The 15,492-nt window shown below is 47.0% G+C and overlaps 1 protein-coding gene across 1 annotated transcript in view; it reads left to right on the forward strand.

The window, feature by feature from the left end:
• Positions 1-15,492, forward strand: part of ZFR2 (zinc finger RNA binding protein 2) — an 811,721-nt gene that overhangs the window by 642,441 nt on the left and 153,788 nt on the right. The window contains exon 16 of the mRNA XM_086947097.1: positions 5,021-5,116. Coding sequence (XP_086803223.1) covers positions 5,021-5,116 — 96 coding nt within the window. The remainder of the gene's footprint in view (positions 1-5,020; positions 5,117-15,492) is intronic.

Genomic DNA, 15,492 nt, shown 5'->3' on the forward strand with positions numbered 1-15,492 from the left:
ATCTCTAGGTGGATTGTGTCATGTATCCAGCTCTGTTATCAGAAAGCGAATAAGACCTTAGGGGGGTAAGCCTAAGGCTCATTCTACCAGGGGCAAAGCAGCTACAACAGCTTTGCTTCGGAATGTTCCCATTGCAGAGATCTGCAGGGCGGCAACTTGGAAGTCGGTCCACAGCTTTGCTAAGCATTACTGTCTGGAATCTGATGCCAGGGCAGATGCTCAGGTTGGGCAGGCTTCGCTGCGAAATTTGTTCGCACAATAGTGGTGTTGTCTATTTTTCTCCACCGCCGGTTTGTTTTTGGATAGTCTTGCCATTCTATTCACTTGATTATGACTATACACAGAGATCCCCTACTACAGAAGATGTCATTCACTTTCTTTTAAGAAATAGTGACCCCAACAAAAGGAAGGAGTAGTTTCTTACCTGTAACTCCAGTTCTGTAGTAGGGGTATCTCTGTTATAGTCATAAGCGCCCGCCCTCCTCCCCGGTGGAGAAAATGGTACTGTGATGTATGCTACAGTCCTTGCTTTATGCCCCTTCAAAAAGAACTGAAAGTAAAAGGAAGGGGCTGTGCATGCTGGGATACCGAGGGTCTTTAGAGAGTTCCTTAAAGGCACGGTATCCCTTTTCCAGACACATAATGGCAGCCTATGTAGGCTTGTCTGTCCATCCCTTCCTCTCTATCATTCCAAGGATTTGGTGAGGGGAGGAAAGTTTCTCTATGAGTGAAACTTGACAAATTGTATTAAATGTGTTGTTGGTGTTATATCCTTGGAATTTCTAGCTGAAGTACTGGACAGTGTAGCCTTCTAGGTACAGGCTGCATTATTGTCTTAAATTTTCTCTTAAGTGTCTATGCAGGACTGCAAAGAAGACAGTTTAAGAGATTATTTTTGTTTGCTCCGGGGTCCACGCACATGGGCGGGACTATTCACTAGATTATGACTATAACAGAGATACCCCTACCACAGAACTGGAGTTACAAGTAAGAAACTACTCCTTCATTTTGTGTGGGTCACTATTTTTTAAAAGAAAGTGAATGACATCTTACAGTGCGTTGAGGCATATAATGATGCAACAAGATCTTTGAGGGCAATGCAAAGAAGGCAGTTTTTGGTTACAGCAGATTCAGCATGAAAAAGTATCACTATAATAATTTTCACCCACCAAGAATTCATGGATCCTCCTGAGAGGTTAGCACAGTCAGAGGCAGAGAAACCTGTCCGACAGATCAAATCAAGGCATACCGATGGGCAGTCATCACCAAAGATGGCAACAAAAGAACATCCATCCATACCGGCCGGTGGAAGAATCCAGCATTTTCAGCAAGTTTGGAGAGAGATTTCTATAGAAAAATGGGTTTTGTGCAATGCAAATAAAGGTCATACCTTGTAGGTTGTCCTAATTCCTCCAGACCGTACACCTAAGAAGGGCACTCACAAGTACAAACAACTGATGCCGGAAAATTCTAAAATTGTTCAACAAAGGTGCGACAGAGTATTATCTCTTTTATTTTTCCTCACCTTTTAAGCCTCTGCGGGTCTCATGAAGCCGCTGTTGCGATCTGTGGGCCTCCCGGCTTACTGCACTCGCTTAGGTCACGCGACAGAGTATTATCTCAACACCAAAGATTGAAAGGTATTTTTCCTGCAGATTGTCTCTTGTATTAAAAAGATCAGCATAATAGCACCCTTTATTGGACTTTAGACAACTAAACACATATCTAAAGAAACAAAGATTCAAAATTGTTAGTTTGTAGCAGATCCTTTCATCCATGTGGAGGGGTGACTTTCTAGCAACAATAAACTAACCCTGGGCGAAGAACTACGCTCCGTTCGAGGAGTTTGCGGAGTTTCGGCAACTCCGCGCTCCGCGGAGAACGCGAAGTTGTTGAATACTCCGCAAACTGCTGCAGAGCGTAGTTCTCGCGCGCTCAATAGCATTTTCGCGTGCGCGAGGATGCTTGTCGGTAAGATCGAGTTGCCGAACACGCAGAAACTGCAAACTGGCACAGAATAACTCGCGAACACGTTAGTAGTGACCGGAAATAAGGGGACGCGAGCGGGCGGGAGAAACCTCATGGGTAACTTCGCGCGCTACACATCCCAAGCATGCAGGCAATCAATCAATCAATCAATCAGGATATTTGTATAGCGCGCTACTCACCCAGAGGGTCTCAAGGCACTTGGGGGAGGGGGGTCCGCTACTGCTCGAACAGCCATGTCTTGAGTTGCTTCCTGAAGCAGAGGTGGTCTTGGGTCAGGCGGAGGTGGATGGGGAGGGAGTTCCAAGTCTTGGCTGCCAGGTAGGAGAAGGATCTTCCTCCCATGGTGGATCTTCGGATGCGTGGCACGGCGGCGAGGGCGTGGCTGGTCGATCGTAGCTGGCGGGTGGGAGTGTAGAAGGTCAGGCGGTTGTTGAGGTACCTGGGGCCCAGGTCGTGGAGGGCCTTGTGTGCGTGGGTGAGGTGTTGGAACGTGATTCTCTTGCTGACGGGGAGCCAGTGAAGGTCTCTCAGGTGTCCGGAGATGTGGCTGTGTCGGGGGATGTCCAAGATGAGTCGTGAGGAGGCGTTCTGGATGTGTTAGAGTCTTTTCTGGAGTTAGAGGGTGTTTCCGTAGTCCAGTCGGCTGGTGAAGAGTGCCTGTGTGACCGTCTTCCTGGTTTCGGTGGCGAGCCATGGGAAGATCTTTCGGAGCATGCGTAGGATGTTGAAGCATGATGATGAGACGGCGTTGACTTGTCTGGTCATCATGAGGGAGGAGTCCAGGATGAAGCCCAGGTTGCGTGCGTGGTCCGTTGGTTTGGGTGCGCTGCCCAGGGCAGGGGGCCACCAGGAGTCGTCCCAGGTGGAGGGTGATGATCCAAGGATGAGGACTTCCGTCTTGTCTGAGTTCAGTTTCAGGCGGCTGTTCCTCATCCACTCGACTACGTCTTTCATCCCTTCATGTAGGTTGGTTCTGGCGGTTCCTGGGTCGTTGGTGAGGGAGAGGATCAGCTGGGTGTTGTCGGCGTAGGAGATGATGTTGAGGTTGTGTTGGCGTACGATGGCTGCGAGGGGGCTCATGTAGACGTTGAAGAGGGTGGGGCTGAGTGATGATCCTTGTGGTACGCTGCATATGACTTTGGTGGCCTTGGATTCTGTACGGGGGGAGGCGGACTCTCTGGGTTCTTCCGGTGAGGAACGAGATGATCCACTCCAGTGCCTTCTCTTGGATTCCGATGTTGCTGAGGCGCTGCACTAGGGTGCGGTGGCAGACCGTATTGAATGCTGCGGAGAGGTCCAGGAGGATGAGGGCCGCTGTTTCCCAGTTGTCGAGCAGGGCTCGGAAGTCGTCAGTGGCTGCGATGAGGGCGGTCTCGGTGCTGTGGTTGGTGCGGAAGCCGGACTGCGAGTGGTCGAGGCTGGTTGGGCGAGCGCAATTGGTGATCCACTGTGTAAGGTTGTTGGCTGCTTGGTTGGGGTCCGTTGAGCTGGCGGGCGGGTTCTGGCTCAGTGAAGTGGTGAGCTGGTCGGTGATGATCTTGTTTCAGTTCCTGCGGGGAACCTGTTGCGGATGGTGGTGAGTCGTGGTCTTTCTGAAGCTGAAGTGGACGCAGCTGTGGTCTGTCCAGTGGAGCCCGGTGGAGTGGCTGAAGGAGATGTACTTGCTGGAGGAGAAGACTGGGTCAAGCGTGTGTCCGGCGTAGAGGGTGGGGGTGTTCACCAGTTGCATGAGTCCGAGGTTGTCCAGCAGGGTGGTGGTGGTGTTGTCGTTGTTGTTCTCCAGGTGGAAGTTGAGGTCCCTTAGGAGGATGTAGTCAGCGGAGGCGAGGGCGTGCGGGCTGATGAAGTCTGCGATGTCTTCGCTGAATTGTGTGCGAGGTCCTGGGGGTCTGTAGATGAGGGTGCCTTTGAGTGTGGTCTTGGGGTCGGTGTGTATCTGGAAGTGAAGATGTTAAGCGGCTGTGAGGGTGTCATCTGAGTTGGTCGTGATGCGGATGGTGTTCTTGTGGACGATGGCGATGCCTCCTCCTGTCTCGTTGACGTGGTCTCTCCGGGTGATCTTGTATCCGTCCGGGATGGCGACGGCGATGTCGGGCGCTGAGGAGGCGTTCATCCATGTTTCCGTGAGGAAGGCGACGTCTGGAGATGTGGTGTCGAGCAGGTTCCAGAGTTCCACGGCGCTCCCGAAGACGAAAAATGGCTTGCGAACGGGTCAAGCAAGCTACTACGCATGCTCGCGGAGCTATGCGTAGTTCGCGGAGTGCAAGTGCATCTTCGCGTAGCTCGCGGAGTGCGGCTACGCGAACTACGCCCAGGCTTACAATAAACTTAGAAGACGAATGCTGTAACACACCCATTTATTGAAGCCACAGAAAATTCCAGGGTTTCAGCATGGCTAGCGTGCAGTACAATTTCAAGACTCCCCTTACTTAGCAGCCAGACTCCTCAAGATCTAGAATTTGGAACTTTAGACATTCCGTATGATTGTCGTAAAATATTACAAGAGGCAGGAGCACCATCGATGCTTGAATCATCCAGCATAAAATGGACAAGATTTGTTCTGTGGTCTCCGGCTAAAGGACAAGACCCTTTAAAGATGTCTCCACTCAATTTTCTTACATCTGGCATTCTGGTATAGAAGTCTATGAGTTTCCAGTGTTGCTCTGTGTAGAAGCATGCTTTAGAACATTGTTTATGAGGGTTACTGGTCTGATCACAGGAAAGTATTCAAGCATGTTACTCTCTCACAATTATCAATGCTGAAGAATTGCAGTTACTGGTAGGTAACCAATTACAGTTACTTTTAGGTAACTAATTTGTTTTGATCAATAGCTGAGCTTCCTGCTTTAGATGTAATTTTGCTTTGTCAAATTGTGACCACACCAGTTCATTAGAATTTTTTTCCTCACAACTATCCACTTAAGCACTTGACCACCACCAGACAGATTAAATCCTTTTTCTCTGGAATTTAGTATGTTATTTCTTTTGATGCTGCCAGATTCTGACAATCTTCCTGTTTTCTTTTGCACAGGCTCGAGCAAATGGCTTGCAGTCCTGTGTGATAGTTATTCGAATTCTCAGAGACCTCTGCCAGCGTGTTCCAACGTGGTCTGCACTTCCAGACTGGGTAAGAAAGGTTATATTTCATAAAGGAAGGCTTTTCAAAGTCCAAAATATATGCGTTTAATGACCAGTAAGTTTTATTTGCCTTGAAAATCATGTGGAAGGTAAAATAATCCATGGTGTATTATGTAGGTTTGCCATCACGGGCCTCTCATAAATATTTCTGACGGACACTTATCACCTTTTGAATATTTCCCCAGGCGTTAGACTGAATCCAGAAACATTTCAGCCGTACCCCTGCACACCAGTAAGTGGCATTGTGCGGCTCAACGCTGAAGCTGTGAGGCGTCAAGCCTCATGTAAGCGCCACGCATGTGCTAACATTACTTTCTTCTTTTTTGTGCCATCAAATGTGCATCCAGAGCTACTCATTTGTCTCTGACGAGACTCAAATTCTCACAAAAAATTACCATAATTCCAGTGTGCAAGAGAAGAATGTTCCCTCCCAAAACTACAGGGTTCAGAACCTGTAAGGACTGACATAAACAGATGTCTGTAACACATTCTCATGAGATATAGCTTTGGTGCTTTGGTTTGGAACTCATTTCCAGTGCCTGGACCTAGATGAATCTGAAGGCTATACAAGACTATGAGGTGAAGTTTTACGTATCCAAACACCAAAAGCCTCCACATACACCATGATTGGACAAGGCAGAAAGGAAGGTCTATTTCCCTTGGCAGATCATCATCGCACTTTATGTAATCGTGTAAGTCAAAAAAGATGTTTAGTAGTGCAAGTGGGCTAATTCCCTTCCCGCCACGCTCAACCTCCTGAGAAGATGCGAGGGCAGCACCATGCCTCTCGGTCTAGATCCAGACCTCAAACAGCTTTGGAGCCAATTGAGTATTCTCAGCCCAAATCAGTCTTAATTTCCATGTCCAACTGCGAAACCTTTGTAGATTGAAGCTTTCCGTGTGGCCTTACTGTGCCTTTTTTACACCTTGCCAACTCCCTCTGGCATACTTCCGTGCTCCAAGGGACTGCGAAAACCTCCAACTGGACTTCCGCCAGCAGGTCTGCCCTCTGCACCAGCTGGACCCTCCAAACCAGCTTCAGCATTGGTTCCAGTCCCCACTTCTGTTCCAATGCCATGACCTGCGCCAGACTCTTGCTCACTGACGTCGGAGGGGGAGGCAAGCCTATGTTCAAATCCTCCTTCGTGGATATGCTCTTAGTCAGCCCCGGCCTGTTTGCTAGGAAAGATTTGAAAGACCAGCCTTTGAATAGTTCAAGGATAGTAGGGTCACAGGATGTCCTTGGGTTTTGTCTGCCCCAGTGAGAAAGTTTCATTAACAGTTTGCCCCCTCTTTGGCTAAGGTATGAGTTACCAATACTGCCAACACCAGCCGAGCAAACTTTCCAGCATTTTGTGACTGGGGCTGTGGATCTCACAGACAGTGTGGACAAAAAGGGAAACAAGCAGCTCGGCACCCCGCCCCTACAGCTGCTGCAGTGTCCAGGCATACAGCACCCTCTCGAAGGCACAATCCAGCATTTTCTCCCAAAGTGGCAGGCAATCAGTCCGGACCAGTGGGTCTGCAAATTCTCCAATGAGTCTACAACCTTCCATTCCTTTTCAAGCCACCGTACCTTTCACCACCCTCAGGACTTCTGACGGTGGACCATCTGTCCTTTTTGCAATGGGAAGTGCAGGCCTTTTTGACCCAACATGCTATATAGACAATTCCAACTTTAGAACTAAAAGATGGTTGCTACTCCCACTTCTTCCTGGTGCCAAAGAAGGGAGGAGACCGTCGCCCTATCTTAGATGTCACCCTCTCGATAGCTTTCTGCAAAAGGAAAAATTAAAGATGTTGTTCCTGGCTCAGGTCGTGTGTCCCTTCGATCTTTGAGACTGAATGGTAGCATTGGACCTGCAGAACCCTTATATCTGATAGAGACATATAGCTGTATATTCCTTACTTTAGACTCCTCCCCAGACGCAAGACTGGATCCGGAACTTTTTCCACAGTGCGTCTGCTCGCCGGCAGAGGGTGTTGCGCAACTCCGTCCTTACGTCTTCCACCGGATGTGACGTCAACGGAGTCCTCATAACACCTGCGCCGACATCAGTTCCTTCTTTTCCACGCTTGCTATGCGGATCCGGAGCGGTTAGCGGCCGTTCTTTCAGGCCCATCTTGACGTCTTGTTGAGAGAACAGTGTGCTTTTTTCAAGCAATGTCATCTGGGTTTAAATAAACTAACATCCTGCGCACTCAAAAAACAGAAAAACAACAATGTGTTAAGTAAAAGTTCTGCTGATGAAGAAAAACAAGCCAACGTTGATTCTGGAGCTTTTTGTTCTCCCTTTTTAATAGGTCATCAAGTAGAGGTTATACACAGCAAGCCGACACATGTTTCGTTGTAGACAAAACAGATTTCTACAACTCCTCAGGGCTAAATGGCTGGATCCAAAGTCAGATAGGCCCGGTTCCGGTGATAATTCCAACCCGGAAGGGTAAACAAATTCTGTGTGATCAAGGATGGTTGATCAATGATAGGAAGAGATCGGGTAAAGGCCTGATAGCAGAACAATCTTTAGTAAAACGGCATGCCAGTACACAAGAGTCATCAGTGGTAAAGAAAACGTATCAGATCTGCACCTATTTTCCAGAGTGGTGAGGTGTCAGAAAGGAGAACCGGCTAAATCTCCGGTGAGGCACGGTGCGTGCGTATTTCAGTTAGAATTCAGCTCTGCTCTCCGCGTTCTGGCGTCCTAAACCCTGCAGATCTTGTGATAGACAAATGTCAATCACAGCTCCGCATACTGTCTGTTTGTGGTGCCTTGGGGAACATCACAACTCCGAGGACTGCAGTTCTTGCCAGCGGCTTCGGCTAAAGGCATTGAAAGAGCACCGTATAAAACTTCTGGCAGCATGCTTTTCTGAAAAATCATGGTGTTGTCATTCTTCACCGAAGTCTAGAGACCTGTCCAGTAGTCGTTCGGGTAATTAGCCGCCTCCGTCAACATCAAGGAAGGGTCCGAGAACCCAACTGTCAAAACGCATGTCTGACACAGTATACCAACTGACGGTTGAGGAGTGTTTACATGAGTCTACCCTCCCAAAATATCCTGGAGCTGGGGTGACTCTGGCAAAATGCAGGAATATTCTTTTTTTCTGCAAAAGGGTTTTGGACATCAGTCTCCTCTGGTGCACCCTCTGGCCCCAAGGAGGTAGGAAGTACCCTGGCTGGATCCTCAAAGGCGGTCTTTGGTGACAGTTGGTCCTCTGGCTATCCGATTTGGGGCGGCACCTGTGCACAGCCCTTCAGGGTTCACACCTTTGGCGCCCATTTAGCCCTTGAAGTAGGTTGCGCCAGTCAGAGTCAACCCTGGGGCTTCGAAGTGTACTCAGCCAGTGACTTTGGAGCCGCAATGGATACCGAGCCTATTCCTATTTCCAACGTTGAGACGATGCCGCAAAGGCATCGGGCGGGACTAGGTATGGCTCCGACAGTTCCATTTTCTTTGGATGACTCTCCATCTGCTGTTATTCGACTCTGGTCTGTTTTTCCTGCAGGATTACAGTTTGGTGACTGAGAAGAGAACATGGAAGGTCAAAACCCTTTCCATGCTGTCCAACCTCTGGTGGAGGAAAATTGGTTGACTGAACTGGGGGAGATTACTGGATTAGAGACCGCCCCAGTTTCAGATTTACTTTCTCCAGCTGGTATGGTAATGGAGGAAAGTTCATCCTTGGCTGAAGTATTGAAGAGGGCAGCAGTGGTGTTGGATTGCCAATATCTCTCAGTGGATTTGTCAATGGATCCCTTGCTGAATATTCTTTTGTCAAGGCGAGACGGCAGTGAAGCCTGTGCTACCTTTTGAAGAGTCCATGATTGAGCTGCTTTTAGGAGCTTGGGCAAAACCTGTGACAGGAGCTCCTGTTGACCGGGCTGTGAGCCATAGGCATCAACTGGAAGGTCAAAACCCTTTCCATGCTGTCCAACCTCTGGTGGAGGAAAATTGGTTGACTGAACTGGGGGAGATTACTGGATTAGAGACCGCCCCAGTTTCAGATTTACTTTCTCCAGCTGGTATGGTAATGGAGGAAAGTTCATCCTTGGCTGAAGTATTGAAGAGGGCAGCAGTGGTGTTGGATTGCCAATATCTCTCAGTGGATTTGTCAATGGATCCCTTGCTGAATATTCTTTTGTCAAGGCGAGACGGCAGTGAAGCCTGTGCTACCTTTTGAAGAGTCCATGATTGAGCTGCTTTTAGGAGCTTGGGCAAAACCTGTGACAGGAGCTCCTGTTGACCGGGCTGTGAGCCATAGGCATCAACCCGCACCTGCGGACCCTCTTTGTCATCTGAGACATCCCACTACAAAAGGGCTTGTGGTTCAAGCTTCTGCAGCTTCTTCAGACCCTAATGCCCTTCCTTTGGTTCCATCAGGTAAAGAATCCAGATGGTTAGAAGGTTCTGGGAGGAATACATTTTCTTCTGTAAGCTCAGCTTTGAGGTCTCTAAACACTACATGTTTTATGGGCAGGTTTTCTCATGCTTTATGGGACTCTGTGGCACAGAGGCCGCCTTCTCTGTCGGAGGAAGCCAGAAACTAGTTATTGCACATGGTGGAAGGTGGCCGGAAGGCAGTAAGATTTACCATCAAGTGTAGCATGGACACCACTGGTTCTGTGGGTAGAGCTATGGCTCTGCACAGGCATGCATGGTTGTCTCAGTCTGGGTTTTCAGAGCGTTTGCAAGAGAGTCTCAAAGATATGCCGTTTGATGGTGTTCACTTATTTGATGAACAGGCTGATTCAGCCTTTAGGCGGTTCAAAGCAGGCCGATCTGCTAGGTTCACTTGAGTTATTTTGTGAGCTTGAGTTTGTGTGTAGATGTTTATCCAGTATTGGGGTATCTTTCATAGATTCACATACCTGAATCAATCCCCGTCGCCGAGGCGGGAGTCCCACAGTAATAATATATACAAAAGCAGTGCCTTAGTAAGAATTAAAAGTAGGCTAGAAGGAAAAGAGGCCCAGAAGGCCCGAAACTTAAAAGCCTATCTACCTCATTATATAAAAAGAACTAAAAAATAGTTCTAACGAATCAGCTGCCAGCACCGTCTAGATCCTTCCCAGCAGAGGCAATTCTCCTCAGATTTTCACCGCACGTTGTGTGGAAGGGAGTCTCCCTGAGTGCCTACTCAGTTTCTTTATTCTTTCTTCAAGATGTCTGACAAAAAAGCTCTCTTAAGAGCCTGCAGGACCTTTGATAAGAAGAGGGTCCATGTAGATGATCGGCACAAGGACTGCATCTATTGTCTACATCCTAACCATGTAGTTAAGGATTGTAGAATATGCCGACCCTTCCCTGCTAAGACCATCAGAGACAGGGAAGCAAGGTTGCTTTTATTGCTGAAATCCTGAGGAGGATGACAGGGCCTCAACATCAAGCAAGAGGGCTAGATCCCACGACAGCTCTTCTGATGGAAGAAAGCACCACAAGGCTTCTAATGAAGCTTCTGACCAGACAAGGAGGTCTCCCATTCCTCCCTCTGGATCCGCCAAATGTGGTCGGATTTGGCAGAATTCATAGACCTTATCCCGGAAGATCGTAGACAAGAGGCAAGAACGATTGCGTTGGAAGGTGAACAAGCTGCATCCGAAATTGACTGCGCTCTAGACATCGCTAACACCAACTTCAGACAGCTTGCAGGTGCTGCAGTGATTAGACGCCAAGGATGGCTTAAGGCAACATCTTTTAGGCCAGAGGTACAAACCAAGATACTGGATATGGCCAATGACAGCGATCCACTATTTGGAAAACACATAGATGAAGACCTTTTGGCGATCAAAACAGAAACAGATACTGCAAAATCTTTGGCTTCTCTCCAGTACAAGCGTGGATCTTTCTGAGGAGCCAGAGGTCGTGGCTTTACATCTAGAGGAGGTTATTACAATCAACAGAACAGGCAGTACCAGTCGCAATACAGACAGCCTTACAACCAAACACCATACAGGCAATCTGCCTCTGGTAGTTTCTCTCGTCAGGGCAGACAAAGGCGATCAAACAACCAAGGTCGCAATTCCAACAGGAAACAATGAGTTCAGCAGGACGCCAGTCATTGCTCCCTCCCTCCCTGTGGGCGCAAAGATGTCTGCCTTCTTTCATCAGTGGCGACAGATCACGTCAGATCAGTGGGTCCTCGACCTAGTACACAAAGGTCACACATTGGAGTTCACCAAGAAACCACCTATGAAACCGCCCAAAGGTCCCCCTCCCCCTCGTCTTCACTTACTTTTCAAAGAAGCCTTAAATATGTTCCGCAAGAATGCGATAGAAAAAGTTCCTTTGTCGCGGAAAGGAAGAGGTTTCTACTCTCGCTTCTTCCTCATAAAGAAAAAAATCAGGGGAGTGGCACCCGATTCTCGATCTCCGAAACCTCAACAAGTTTCTGAAAAAACAGAGTTTCCGAATGGTGACGCTTGCCTAAGTTTTAAGTTGTCTCAACAAAGGAGATTTTATGGCTTCTCTGGACTTGGAAGACGCATACTTCCATATCCCTATACATTCCAAACATCGCATATACCTACTATTCACAGTGGCTGGCGTCCACTTTTAGTTCAAGGTGCTCCCTTTCGGACTGAAATCAGCACCAAGGATCTTCACAAAATGCCTAGCACCGGTTTCTGCAGCTCTGAGATCTCAGGGAATACAAGTCTTTCCTTATCTCGACGACTGGCTGCTCAAGGGTCCTTCGGAAAGAATAACGGAAGAGGCTATTTCAACATGCCTACATCTTTTCTCAAGCTTGGGACTCACTCTCAACGAAAGCAAATCACAATTACAACCTCTCCAAGTGATACCTTTTCTGGGAGCAAGACTGGATACCATACAGTGCAAAGCATTCTTATCAAAAGATCGCCAATTAAGACTGCAAAGCCTAGCAAAGTCAATATCAAAAAGGTCAGTTTCTGTCCAGACATTCGCTTCTCTTCTGGGGATGTGCTCGTCTGCAATAAACCTGGTTCCGTTGGCACGACTCAGAATGAGACCTCTACAAGAAGAATTGCACCCACAATGGCAACAAGCCGTAGGATCATTCGACGACTCTATCAAGGTGCCATCGCGCATGATTCCCGCTCTCCATTGATGGTCTCAAAAGACAAACTTGTCTCCGGATCTTACCTTCTTGACAAATCCCCCAGAATTCGTTCCAACAACGGACACATCCATGGAGGGCTGGGGAGGCCATCTTCAGGACTTACAGATTCAGGGAAGATGGTCTCACAAATACCAACAAAAACACATCAACATTTTGGAGCTGCAGGCATTCCTTCTGAGGATTGCGGTATCCTCAGTGCTGGTCCGTACCGACAATACAACCAGCATGTATTACATCAACAAACAAGGGGGAACGAGGTCACTATCTCTATCGCAGAGGCTCAAGATCTATGGAAATGGGTTACAGCACACTGTATAACCCTAAGAGCAGAACATGTCAAGGGACTTCAGAACACTTTGGCCGACACCGTCAGCAGATCTCTATCGGGATGTCACAAGTGGGAGCTGGAGCAGAAGCAAGTGGAAAAGATCTTTCACATGTGCGGCAAGCCAACACTAGAGCTGTTTGCGACAAGACAGAACAGCTAATGCCTATACTACGCCAGCAGATTCCCTCAACCGGGATTAAGAGGCAATGCCCTGTCCATGCGATGGTCAGGGATTTGCTCGTAAGCTTTCCCCCCTGATACCATTGATACCGAAAGTCCTTCAAAAGATGAAGAGGGAGTGTTGCCGTCTCATCCTAATTGCACCCCGCTGGCCAAGGCAATATTGGTTTCAGGAACTACTTCTGTTATCACAGGAACGTCCTGTTCGTCTAGTTCCAACACTCACAATGTTGACAAGGGAGAAGGGTCATATACTACACCCAGATCCACAGTTGCTGCACTTGCACACTTGGCTCCTGACTTCTTAGAATTTAAAGATCTGAAAATATCTCAGGATTGTCGTGAAATTCTAACCCAATACTGTGCACAGAGTACAGGACTTATCGCTTAAAGTGGAAACGATTTTGTCATTGGTGTGAAGCAAATGATGTTCATCCAATCCAGGCTCCAGCGGAAGATATCCTTCCCTATTTGCCATCTCTGGCCAAAGCGGGGCTTGTATTCTCCTCTATCAAGGTTCACCTTGCTGCAATTTCCAGGTTCCGGAAGAGCTCTAACAAACCTTCACTTGTAGTGTAGTTCCTATTTTTCCAATAGGCCCTGCGCATTGGAATAACATAAACAATAGTATGGACGTAGAAGTGCGGGTCTTCCAGGTCTCTACTGACTATGCTAAACTTAATTGGGTTTGTTACCAACTAGCTCAGAGGTCACTGGAAACTTTCTTGACTGGATAGGAAGTGATCAGCTTCCCTGGTACAGACAAGAAGGGATTCAGTTTTCCAACAACCGCATAAACATGACAACTTTGCTCCTTAGAATAAGAGTCAATCTCTAGAGTCGTGTGAAACAATAGACAGTTATTTTACTCAGTCAGTTGTGCAGATTACTTTCACCAAAATGCAGAGAATAGAGAGACGGGCGTTTTCAATAAAAGGTATTATTTATTGAACAGTCTTTCTTCTCATACAAGAGAAATGAATTGCCACAATTGCAAGACTAGTTATTATAAAAAGTGCGTATAGTAAAATGAGGATTGCGAAATAATACTGTAAAAGCATTGATATGGTTTCTTAGCCATACAATGGTTAAAATGAATAAAATATATACATTCATATATACATTTAGCTAACGTACTCAACTGGTGCTTCTAACTACGCCTACCCCAGTGTACCTGACCTAAGCCTAATACTTGGGAGGGAGTAAGTAAGTAGCAGTTTTAGTTAAGTTGGTTTTGCCAAGGTTTGCTTCAAGAATTCTCTCTAAGGGTTTAGTCAACACCATACCTCTGGGATAGAATGTTGGAGGTCTTGTATCTCCTTCCAGGACTCGATATCCCAGTCACTCGCAAGAGTAGGCTGGAAACGCCGGAGCTGGATTTTCTCGGCAGGAGAAAAGACAGCGTCTCTCTCAGCGTGTCGTCGAGGAGGAGGAGGGGCAGCGTCCGTGGGCAGCTTGCATCTGCTGGGCTCTGTAAGGGACAGCTGTTCTGCTCCTGTATTCACCACACCATCGCTATCATCGATGTCGTTGAGGCAGCGTTTGCTTAAGGCAACGTTGGTAATATTTATACCTGAAAGGTGCCTGGTTTGACGTATTTTTTTGGACATAAGATGTCAAGAAAGATGTCACTAGGAAGTTATCGTCTCTCAGTGCTCATTAGAGTTCTATTACTAATCAAAACATAGCAAGCGGGGCTTTCCCAGGTTGCTGAGTTTTATCTTGTTGAAGAACTCGGAGTGTAATCTAGGAATCTTAGATAGTGGCTTCTGCTGTGTCATTTGCTCTAATGAGCTGCAGAGGAAGAGATTCTGAAATGTGGCTCTGATCGTGTTTAGGCCAGAGACGAGTTTCTGAAATATCGCTCTTGATCGTTCATGCCATTATAGGGGAATAAATGGATTATAGCCGTATAGGGGCATAAGGTCACAGTATTGATCGGGGTCCTAGATTAGAACGCGACACCCACTCCTCGAATTTATGTCCATCAATTTACTAAAAACTATAGCAAAAGATGCATGTGGAACATTACCCACCCCAAAATACATATTTGCATTTGAAATGGCGTATTTGAAATACATGGATTGTACTGTACGTCTTCAAGCATAGAAATCATTCAAAATTATAGCATATGTAATCATTGAACGATTTAGCGAAAAAATTACACATGAAATATCTCTTAATACAGAAAAGAAGGGCGAGATGATTTCATCACATATAAATGCATTGCTGTAAAATGTGCTAGAGGCAGATGTAAAGTTATTATGTCTCTAGATTTACTTAAAAATAGAAGCTTCTGTTCTTTATGAATAGGTCTACTTTAAGCAAAGAATTTCGTGCCAGAAAAAAGGTAAATATTTAGAAAAAGTGTTCAATTCAAAAAAAAATTTGGGTGAACGGGGGAATAGAGTTCCAACACTTTTCAGCAGTTTTTGTTGATCAAAACTGAAGGCCGAATTCAGAGTTCATGGGAACGCTGTGTGTCGGAATGCTTTTCAAAATTATTGTTTCTGTTCAGGGGAGAACATCATATCAGACAGGCTCTCAAAAAATTGGTCTACAAAATCAGGTGACAGTTCGACCAAGTTCGATAGTGCTGTAACTTGGCAGGTGTGAGAATGATTGCTATCATCAAAGTCTGGATCAGCAATGCTCACAGAAGGTCGCACCTGGGTGATGTTGCTTTTATTTCTCGCTCCACTGTCACCACCTAGTCATAGCACAGGAGTCTCAACGAATGCCGTCATCAGGATTGG

The sequence above is a fragment of the Lissotriton vulgaris genome, chromosome 12 (genome assembly GCF_964263255.1).
Source record: "Lissotriton vulgaris chromosome 12, aLisVul1.2, whole genome shotgun sequence".
NCBI classification, from domain to species: Eukaryota; Metazoa; Chordata; class Amphibia; order Caudata; family Salamandridae; genus Lissotriton; species Lissotriton vulgaris.